Source organism: Oncorhynchus clarkii, chromosome 11 (assembly GCF_045791955.1).
Source record: "Oncorhynchus clarkii lewisi isolate Uvic-CL-2024 chromosome 11, UVic_Ocla_1.0, whole genome shotgun sequence".
Lineage (NCBI taxonomy): Eukaryota > Metazoa > Chordata > Actinopteri > Salmoniformes > Salmonidae > Oncorhynchus > Oncorhynchus clarkii.
This window is the reverse complement of record NC_092157.1, coordinates 8,786,064-8,797,604: the sequence shown is the minus strand read 5'-3', so window position 1 is coordinate 8,797,604 and position 11,541 is coordinate 8,786,064. Positions and strand designations below refer to the sequence as shown.

Here is an 11,541-nt window from a genome sequence, read left to right as displayed (position 1 = left end):
TGATTGAATATCTGAAAATATGCAAAAACTTTTTCACGGCAGTTTAAATCCAGACTATTAAAAACACTAATCAGGAATTAACTGTACACTTTTCTACACAATTAAAAAGCTGGAATATAGCACATCCCATAAAATATAATGTCTTATGGTTATTCCTTTATGTCTGATTCATAACTAGTTGTTGTTGTGTGGAAGACTCACCTGACATAAAGAGGCCAATGAGAAAAAACATGTTCTCAGAACAAGCCATGTGAGAACTCACACACCACTGATCACCTGAAACAGTACAAACATACACTTACTGGTGGAGTAACTTAACTCACACAACACATTAAACCATCCCCATATCAAATACACAATGTCCTTCAGTTGTAAAGCTAATACATGAACAAACAGCAGTACATTAGAACATATTGAATCTCATTACTCAGAATTAATCTCCTTTCATTTATTTTGAACATTAAAATGAACAGAAAATATAGTGAAGAAGTCGATACTTGCCTTAGACGGTAACGTAAACTGTCTACAGCAGAAACTGTCACACACATAGTGAGGTCTGACAAACCAAAGTGATGAAATTCATGTGGCATATCTCACATCTCATCAGTGAAATACTTCCTAATATGTGTATGAGAAACCATTTTAAAGGAATACTACTGTATTTAATGTCCCTTTCTCGGGGTAGGACAGGTCAGCAGCATTTTGAAACGGGCCCCTGAATCACTAAGTCTGCCCCCAATAAATTGCTAAAATAAACTTTTGGCAGCAAAACCATATCCCTCTCCCGTATCTCCCATATCTCCTGTATCTCCCTCTCCCGTATCTCCTGTATCTCCCTCTCCCGTATCTCCCGTATCTCCTGTATCTCCCTCTCCGGTATCTCCCGTATCTCCTGTATCTCCCTCTCCCGTATCTCCCGTATCTCCTGTATCTCCCTCTCCCGTATCTCCCGTATGTCCCGTATCTCCCGTATCTCCTGTATCTCCCTCTCCCGTATCTCCCGTATCTCCTGTATCTCCCGTATCTCCCTCTCCCGTATCTCCCGTATCTCCCTCTCCCGTATCTCCTGTATCTCCCTCTCCCGTATCTCCCGTATCTCCTGTATCTCCTGTATCTCCCGTATCTCCCGTATCTCCCGTATCTCCCGTATCTCCTGTATCTCCTGTATCTCCTGTATCTCCCGTATCTCCCGTATCTCCTGTATCTCCTGTATCTACCATATCTCCCATATCTCCCAGGCTTGAATGGGAATATCTGTGGGATTTAAAAAAATATAGTAAAATTATGAACCCAAATCCACGATTAATTTATTAAAATATAAAAAAGAAAAGTTAAATTAGAGTTTGATACAAAACGTATGGTTGTCACATTATGTTTCAACATGAAAAACAGACTTGGTGTGAAACAGAGTGACTGTAATTGTATCTGAGTGATTCTCACACACCACTCAACTTCTCCGACACCAACTTCCTCTTTGAAGTCTATTTGCAAAGAGGAGCCTGGTGGGCTGGATGCCACAGAGACACTCTTTTCACTCCACTTTGAAACGGAATTTACTTTTTTGTAGCAGTTTATTAGAATTTATGTAGCAGGTTAGGATTAACACAGCATGCTAGTAGCCTGAGGTTAAGGCCAGGTAAAATAGTCAGGTTTAGTGAAAATGCTCTCCTAACCAGGGTTGGATGAGGGCATTTGGGACCCTGAGCTTACTTTCCTTCATTTTAACACGTTCTGCCATGGTGCAGAGAAAATTATTATTTATATTGTTGCTGTTTTATAGCACCTCATGCTTGTGTTCACATTTTGCCATGAGGCTGATATAAAAGGTTGCCGTTTTAACGCTACAATCAGATGACCTCATTTGGGACCCTGAGCTTACTTTTCTGATATTAAACACATTTTGCCATGGTGCAGAGAGGAACATTTGCAATTTGATGATGCTATTCTACACATTTTGCAATGAGGCTGAGACAAAATTTGCAGTTTTAAAGCTAATTCCCTGATATTCAACACCTTTTGCCATGAGGTCGATAGGAAAGGTTTCAGTTTTAAAGTTAATTTCCTGTAATTCTACATGTGCTATCATATGCTATCTGGGGCCGTTCGGTAATCTGTCCCTGCTCCTAATCTGCTACCAAAATAATTTCTTATTGAAGTGTTGTGAAAAGAGTGTGCCCCATGTGCAACAGGAGAGAGCCTGCAGGGCATGGGCGGCAGAGTAGACATGGGCCCTCTGTTCGACGGTCAAGTCTAGATGAGATAAAGCTTTTGTCAAGTTGAAGTTCTTGAAGTTCTTTTAGCATTTTAGCTAATCCTAACCCTTTTCCGTACTTTCACCTAATCATCATAACCTGATACGTTAATTATCCTAACCTGCTGCATAAATTCTGCTAAACTTGCTAGAAAACTACATTTTCACAAAAGCTGTATCCCTCCGAGACAAATCCAGCTTCGACCTGCCCAAGGCCTTCTGGGAGAAGGAGACCCAGGAGCTGAGGGCGTACGTGCTTCTACACCTGCATTGCTTGCTGTTTGGGGTTTTAGGCTGGGTTTCTGTACAGCACTTTGAGATATCAGCTGATGTACGAAGGGCTATATAAATCAATTTGATTTGATTTGATTTGATTTACCCAGCAGGTGGGGGGAGAGCTGAAGGCTCTGGATGACAAGGTCAGGAATTGAGAGGTGGAGGGACCAGATGGTTCAGAGAGAGAAGAGAGAAAGTATTGACTATTGGACATTATACTACGCTGATGCTGCTATATGGTGGGAATGGGGATATGGGGGGACTGACAAAAAAGGGACTAACAAGCTCATTGCAGTTATGTGGAAACTGCTTTGCCTATATGTGGATAAAATGTATGAAATTACAATGAAATGATGCAGTTTAGGCTGACACTCAGTATCAATGGATATGTGAGTTGGTATTAGGCCATATTTTTTTTATTTAACTCGGCAAGTCAGTTATGAACAAATTCTTATTTATAATGACGGCCTAGGAACAGTGGGTTACCTGCCTTGTTCGGAGGAGGAACTATACATTTTTACCTTGACAACTTGGGAATTTGATCTAGCAACCTTTACGATTACTGGCCCAACGCTCTAACCACTAGGCTACCTGCGGCCCCAATAGAGCAGAACCAATGTCTAGCGGTATCTTAACAACATCTTGTATACAAGTATACATTGCCATCAGAAGGTATTCATACTCCATTATAACAAAGTGAAAATATGTTTTTAGAGATTTTCACAGATTTATGGAAAATTAAATACAAAAATATCTGATTCATATAAGTAGTCAAACCCCCGAATCAATACATGTTAGAATCACCTTTGGCAGTGATTATAGCTTTGAGTCTTTTTGGGAAAGCCTCTCAGAGCTCACTTGTTATATCCACTTCAATCTTTGTAGATGAAGGGGAGGAGACAGGTTAAACATGGATGTTTAAGCCTTGAGACAATAGAGACATGGATTGCGTATGTGTGACATTCAGAGGGTGAATAGGCAAGACGAAAGATTTAAGTGTCTTTGAATGGGGTTTGGTAGTAGGTGTCAGGGGCACCGATTTCAAGAACTTCAACACTGCTGGGTTTTTCACTTTTAACAGTTTCCGGTGTGCATCAAGAATGGTCCTCCACCCAAAAGACATCCAGCCAACTTGACACTGTGGAAAGCATTGGAGTCAACATGGGTCAGATTCCCTGAGGAATGCTTTAGACACCTTGTAAAGTCAATGCCCTGATGAATTAAGGCTGTTCTGAAGGCATTACGATGGTGAAACGTAATAATAGGAAGCTGTTCCTAATGTTTGGTGTACTCAGTGCCTTCAGAAAGTATTCATACATCTTGACTTATTCCACATTTTGTTGTGTTAAAGACAAAATAAAAATCATCCATTTACACAAAATAACCCATAATAGTAAAGTGAAAATATGTTTTTAGAAATGTTTGCAGATTTATTGAAAATAAAATAGAGAAATATCTCATTTACATAAGTATTCACACCCCTGTGTCAATGTATGTTACAGCTGTGAGTCTTTCAGGGAAACTCTCTATGAGCTTTGCACACCTGGATTGTACAATATTTTCACCTTATTCTTTTTAAAAACTCATCAAGATCTAACAAGTTGGTTGTTGATCATTGCTAGACAGTCATTTTCAAGTCTTACCATAGATTTCCAAGACGATTAAAACTGTATCTAGGCATCTTAGGAACATTCAACGTTGTCATAGTAATCATCTATGCTGTCAGTTTGGCATTGTGTTTAAGGTTTTTGTCCTGCTGAAAGGTGAATTTGTCTCCCAGTGCCTTTTGAAAGGTAGACTGAACCACTTTTTCCTCTTGCATTTGCCTGTGCTTGGCTCTAGTACATTTATATTTATCCTAAAACATTTGATGACAAGCATACCCATAACATGGTGCAGCCACGCTTGAAAGTATAAAGAGTGGTACTCAGTGATATGTTGTGTTGGATTTGCCCCAAAAATAACACTTGTGAATTTCTTAGCCATTTTTTTGTTGCAATTTCACTTTAGTACCTTATTGCAAACCAAATGCATGCTTTGGAATATTTTTATTCTGTACGTGTTTCCTTCTTTCACTCTTTCATTTATGTTAGTATTGTGGAGTAAGTACAGTGTTGTTGATCCATCCTCAATTTTATCCTATCACAGCCATTAAACTATGTAACTGTTTTTCACCATTGGCATTATGGTGAAATCCCTGAGTGGTTTTTTTCCTCTCCAGAGTTATGAAAGCCGACTGTACCTTGATAATGACTGGGTGTCTTGATAGATTTTTTTATTTTTACCCATCTACCAACAGGTGCCCTTCTTTGCGAGAAATTTCAGCTTTTCATATCTTTTAATGTAGAAAAACAGAACTCCACATTTTGGGGTATTCTGTGTAGGCCAGTGTCACAACAACTAAATGTAATCTATTTAAATGAGATATGTAAAATGTTGGACCAATGACACCAAAATATTTCATGGAAATTGAATGTAATGGATTTTATTACAGTGCAATTAATAAACAACCTTAAATTCACCCTCAATTGTTTCTTTGATTTAACACTCAACATAAACACTGACAGAATAACTTCTAAATAGATATGAACTGAAAATAGATATGATTGTTATTCTGGTAACTGCACAAAAGACGAAGATAAACAGTGACTAGTAGACGTTAACACCATTCTGCCATCATGTAGACTTACTTCACCAACTTCCTGTCTTGTATCAGACCACTGTCTTTCTAACTAACTGTGTCTTCTGTCCTCAGTCATCATTTCCTTTATATGGTCTTAATCTACCTTCAGTGAGCTAGTTGAACTCAGCAGTTCCTCTATACTGTAACCCATTAAACAGATGCTCTGTGAACTCAACACTCAAAATAAATGGTCTAAAATAAAGAGTAGCCTGCATCATCATATCAACACTATAGTAACAGTTAAACACTTTTCATCCCAGAAAATTCTACAAATATGCAGATAATTAAAGAGCACACCATTATAAGTGTAACAAAAGTACCAATAGAAACAGATACACAATGACAATACTGTACATAAAAACACTTAATACCCATTGGAAAAATAATTAACAAGCACTTATTTTATTGACTTGTGCATAAAGCCCATCTAGGTTGTTAAGAGGTGGTTCCTGAGCCCCTCTCCCGGTCACATTGACTTCAGCGTACTCACTCTCCTGTCCCTGGACCCTGTCCTGGGCTGCAGCTGGGGTCTCTTTGGTCTGTAGTTTGGAGAAGTCTATGTCACCGTAGTGGATCTCTTCAGGCTGGTCTTCTGCAAGTTCCTCTGGTTCCTCTCCGGCTGTGGCCTGGTTAGTACACACTGTCCCAACCGGGGAGTTCTGTGGAGAGAACACAGAGAGAGGAACAGGTGTAAAGCTCTAAGCTCAGTAATGTGTAAAACTCTAAGGTCAGCAGGTTACACAACACATACTGAGGGGATGTCAATGAAAATGTCAATTCAACTGACAGGTGTAAAGACAGTAAACACTGTCAAAGTCCAACAGCCATTCTGTTATCATTCCATGTCATTACAGGATGTGGCATTGCTTTCGATGTGGTCATCTCCCCCTAAACTTGCTCTGAAATTATGTTAACCTCATGGCTTTAAATAGTTTCAGCATTAATTCAGTACTTCCTTAGATACACTTTGTTGGTGGTTTTAAAGTTGAGCCTTATTCCCACCTGTCCCTGTGGACTGTCTGTCCTTTCAAGTCCATCGTGGAGCCTCGAGTTTCTCCTCCTGGAAGACATTTAGAAAGGTATTCTGAATGCACTGAGAGGGTTTCCATATGCAAAAGCACAAAAACAGCAGAAATAAAATTGTTTTGCGTTGATGCCAGGAATAGTTCTTACCATACAAAAAGACTGATCAGGCTGATAAGCAAAATGGCCCCCAGAGTTCCTGCTGCAACCCCAAACACCATTGGCTCTTTTTGCCCTAAAAATACAGCACATATTATGGTCAATTCTCACAAAAAGATCTCTCAAGTACACTACATGACCAAAAGTATGTGGACACCTGCTCGTCGAACATCTCATTCCAAAATCATGGGCATTAATATGGAATATAGAATGTCATTGTATGCTGTAGCGTTAAGAATTCCCTTCACTGGAACTAAGGGGCCCAGCCCAAACCATGAAAAACAGCCCCAGACCATTATTCCTCATCCACCAAACTTTACAGTTGGCACTATGCATTGGGGCAGGTAGTGTTCTCCTGGAATCCGTCAAAACCCAGATTCGTACGCCGGACTGCCAGATGGTGAATCGTATATTCAACACGCCAGAGAACGGATTTCCACTTCTCCAGAGTCCAATGGCAGTGAGCTTTACACCACTGCAGCTGATTCTTGGCACTGCACATAGTGATCTTAGGCTTGTGTGCGGCTGTTCTGCCATGGAAACCCATTTCATGAAGCCCTCAACAAACAGTTCTTGTGCTGCCATTGCTTCCAAAGGCAGTTTGGAACTCTGTAGTGAATGTTGCCATCCTACTGCCAATGTTTGTCTACAGAGATTGCATAGCTGTGTGCTCGATTTTAAATACATGTCAACAAAACATCTGAGGATTTAATAGCTGAATCCACGCATTTGAAGGGGTGTCGACATACTTTTGAATATATATTGTATATCTAACCTACGATTGTGCACTACGTGCCCATTTTACCTTTTATAGCCAGCTGCACTTCATTCGACTTCCCACAGCCGTGACTATTTATTGCTTCACAGTAGTACAGTTCTCCATTACCAGATGTCACATTGAGGGTGTAACTCTGTCCAGATGCTACCTGTGTTCGTTTACCCTCACTGATCTGGAACCAGGTGAAGTTTGTCACAGGAGGGTTGGCTGTACTGCTGCAGGTCAGATTAACACAGCTGCCCACTGATACTGAATCAGCTGGACTGATGGAGGCCAAGGTGTCCTTAGGAGAGACTGAGGGAGAGGGGTTCATTTACAATGTATCTGGATATGGTATATTGAATAGTCTCATCAAATCCACTCTATTACAATCATCAGTGAAAACATGATAGAATGATCTATTCTTCAGGAACCGGTGACTAAATCTTACATGAAACGTTAAGCATCATGTTATGTTCAGCTCTCTTGTTGCTTGTCCCTACTGGGTAGACTGCAGTACAAGTGATGTTCTTCTCATGATGAAGATATGACGGAGTGAAGGTCACCGTGGAGAGAACTGAATTGGTTTGGTCTGGATTCTCCTGCAATTGGTTCTCAGGTGTGAAATGTGTTGGGAGAGTCCATGTCAGCTCAGGGGGGTGTTCGGGACAGGGAGCGACAGCAGAGCAGTTCAAACTGACAGGGGTCCCTTCCTTCACCTCACCTGAGACAGTAATGATGGGACTGGAAGGCAAATCTGTAATACATTGTAGATAAATATATTTTACACTAACAGTTAAACTGTCCACGTGTTCAACTCTTATCTTTGATGAAAGGAATCTAAACTGGAAAAAATAGTTGGTAAACAGTTAAATTGTCTCTTACCACTGACAACTATATTAACAGACTTTTCAGGATCTGTTGCAAGGTATGGTTGACTCTCAATCCTGAAGTAGTATTTATCAGAGTAACTGGTGGTTACATTGAAGAAGACTGTGGTGCAGTTCTTCTCGGACATGTTTCCAGTTATCTTCCCTTGAAAAATGTTGACTTTCTCATTACTGTGAAAAATCACTTTTCCCTGGTTCTGATTAACATTGGGGGATTTTTTTATCCACACTCCAGAGGCAGGTAATGTGGCTTTAAATGTATTCTTTTGTTGGTCTGGAACATCAAATGAACATTGGATTTGCACACAGGAGCCAGTCAGTCCATGCAGTCTATCTGGCATTGTGGTGATCAAATTTCGTTGACCAAAACAGGCCAGAACACCTGCAATATAAAATACAACATCAGGGAGGTTCTGATATATTTTCAGTTCAGTCCAATGATATGTATTAACCCTAGATGACTAACAGGGGCCTCTGTTTGGAGGCAACTGCACAGCCATCTTGTTACTCCTCCTCCAGTGTAAAACAGATGTAGGAAGATATAGAAATGCATTTATTAATGTCTACATTTGTTTTTGACAAGTATATTCTATTACAGACACCTTAATGCAGACTTTTAAATTATATTTTGTGACCTGCAACACTTCCTTCAGCAGAGAGACCCTACCCTTGTTCTATCCAATGAGTGCACCTTGTATCTCACTGAACTGGTATTATCCGATAACTAATTCATCTTTGAGTTTTCGGGGTGTAGCCATAGCCTCCCCCTTTGCCCCAAAATGTGCGAACCTGTATGTGCTACAATTTGAGGAAGCACTCATTTACAAAACATAGACACACACCCTACTTTCTAAAATCTTCCTATGGAAGAAATACATGGATGATGTCTTTGTGCTCTGGGAAGGAAGTCAGCAGGAACTGTGGGAGAAAGATATACATATAGGGAGGAACATAATACTGTACCACAAGAGAAAAATACACTTAGAGTGCATTTGCCATTCTGGTAAAATGCATTGTCTATTGTATAGGACAGGAGGCCAGAGTAAGGCCATGAGAGTATAGGACAGCTGGACATTAAAAACAGACCACACGAAGAGAAGGCGACACATAGGCGCCTAGGACAACTGGACACACAAGATAGAGGAGACACATAGTCTGCTGATCCTAGATAACACACATACATAAGAACGCATTAAGCTAAGTGCAGGGCCAAAGCAAGCCTATAGAATAGAGGAATGTATAGTATTTTTAGTATAGCTGGACACGCTAAAAACAGAGGAGACACATAGTCTGCTGATCCTAGATAACACACATACAAAAGAACGCATTAAGCTAAGTGCAGGGACAAAGCAAGCCTATAAAATAGAGGAATGTATATTATTTTTAGGACAAAGCAAGGGTCTTGCCACCATTATAATCTGACGAAAAGCAGATATGGGCGTTATTGGGCGTGAACAAGCAGGAAGCCTGAACTAAAAAGAGAATGGTAGGCAGAAGAATTAGGGGAAGTATGTTTATCTGCATATGGGTTGGACCCATATGCTATATGTGTATAAATACAGGAGCCGGAGCTCTGGGAAGCGGGGTGTGTTCCGCGGACCACTCCGGCTTGCTTTACGTTGTATTAAAAGCCTATGTTGATTTCACAAGTTCTTGCAAGTGTCATATTTGAACCGATTTTCTACGACAGAACTAAATGAATTCCAAACTCTGCTAAACGAGAGCTCTGAATATCTCAAATTCACCATGCAGACTGTTGAGAGAAAAATAAACTACCTGGACTTGGATCATCATGGATCATCAAAGAGAATGATGCATTACATACAAACTTGTACACAAAGCCAACAGACCTCAATACCCTGCTACGTGGGGATATTATGCATCCCCTTCCCCTCAGGAATGGTCTACCATATAGCCAGTTAAGCAGGGTTAAATTAATCTGTTGCCAACAGTCAGATTTTGACAGCAAAGCCAAGAAAATGACAAATCATTTCAAAATCAGAGGCTACATGGAAAAAATTCTTGATGCTGCGATGCTGAAAATCTCAAAAACATGAGAGGAATTGCTAAAAAGTAAACCAAAGAAGAAAAACAATGCAATAGTCTTTTGCAATAAGTAAACCAAGTGTTCAGAGAAAATGAAAGCAATCCTGAAAAGCACTGGCATATTTTGCAATCAGACAAGAAAATTGTACACATCTTCAAGGAACCCTCACTGGTGGTCTATAAGCGTGGTCTCAATATTGTGGATAGTTTAGTGAGATCTGACCTGCCCCCTGAACCCACTCAGACACTCTTGACACACATTCCAAATGGGAACTACAAATGTGGCTCATGCTCACAGTGCAATAGCACTACAAAAACATCCTTCTTCAGACACACACATACAGGTGGAAAAATCCCTGTTAGGGGTATCATCTCTTGCAAGACAAATTTAGAAATCTATCTCATCACATGTTCATGTGGGGATGCCAACTCATTACAAACAAAAAACATTTAAAACAATGCATAGCTGTAAGAACACTGATTATCTAGTAGCAGCTCACTTTGTTGAAGCTAACCATCCCATCTCCTCCCTCAGATATACAGGTATTGAGCATGTTGCTCTACCAAGGAGAGGAGGTAACATGGAGATCCTACTACTACAGAGGGAGGCCTACTGGATTTCCTATTTAAAACATTGATCTCTAGTGGTCAGAATATTGACTTTGATCTCAGGCCCTTCTTATGAACAATTATTTTTATTAAGAAGTCTTATAAATGGATCTATTCTTTCTACATCTTATCAGCGTACAACCAATATGTTCCCCCTGTTGATGATGCTTATTATGCATTATGGATGAACCAAAAGATTACAATTTTATAACATGTAATGAAATTGGAAACAATTAAATATATGTGAAATTAAATGAAAGAATAATGTATGTTGATGCTAATCTGGTTTTAGCCCGGTATGGTGACAGGGACAGTGATGGAAGCTATTCTGTTAGCCGCATACTGACCTCGGTTTCACATGTACATACAGTGAAACTAAACAGAATTTACCCCCTTTCTGGTAACATTCTGTATCAAAAATCTGTAATAACTTTTTCACAGCTGTTTGAATCCAGACTATTAAAATACACTAATCAGGGATTAACTGTACAATTTTCTACACAATTAAAAAGCTGGAATATAGCACATCCCATAAAATATAATGACTTGTGGTTATTCCTTTATGTCTGATTCATAACTAGTTGTTGTTGTGTGGAAGACTCACCTGACAAAGAGGCCAATGAGAAAAAACATGTTCTCAGGACAAGCCATGTGAGAACTCACACACTACTGATCACCTGAAACAGTACAAACATACACTTACTGGTGGAGTAACTTAACTCACACAACACATTAAACCATCCCCATATCAAATACACGATGTCCTTCAGTTGTAAAGCTAATACATGAACAAACAGCAGTACATTAGAACATATTGAATCTCATTACTCAGAATTAATCTCCTTTC

General features: G+C 39.8%; 1 protein-coding gene across 1 annotated transcript; it reads right to left on the bottom strand.

The window, feature by feature from the left end:
* Positions 1 to 5,596: 5,596 nt before the first annotated feature.
* Positions 5,597 to 11,345, bottom strand: LOC139420165 (myelin-associated glycoprotein-like). Its single transcript, XM_071169948.1, has 8 exons — positions 11,299 to 11,345; positions 9,640 to 9,641; positions 8,035 to 8,421; positions 7,601 to 7,906; positions 7,198 to 7,464; positions 6,384 to 6,468; positions 6,213 to 6,270; positions 5,597 to 5,869 (listed from the first exon to the last, which is right to left on the bottom strand). The coding sequence occupies exons 1-8, from the start codon at positions 11,343 to 11,345 to the stop codon at positions 5,597 to 5,599; spliced, it is 1,425 nt and encodes a 474-aa protein (XP_071026049.1).
* Between the last annotated feature and the right edge of the window lie 196 nt (positions 11,346 to 11,541).

Coding starts and splice junctions, on each gene's coding strand:
- LOC139420165 (XM_071169948.1), bottom strand. CDS start 11,345: ATGGCTTGTCCTGAGAACATGTTTTTTCTCATTGGCCTCTTTGTCAG. Junction 6,469..7,197: donor AGTGCAGCTGGCTATAAAAG/GTAAAATGGGCA, acceptor CTGTATTTTTAG/GGCAAAAAGAGCCAATGGTG. Junction 6,271..6,383: donor CTGATCAGTCTTTTTGTATG/GTAAGAACTATT, acceptor AATGTCTTCCAG/GAGGAGAAACTCGAGGCTCC.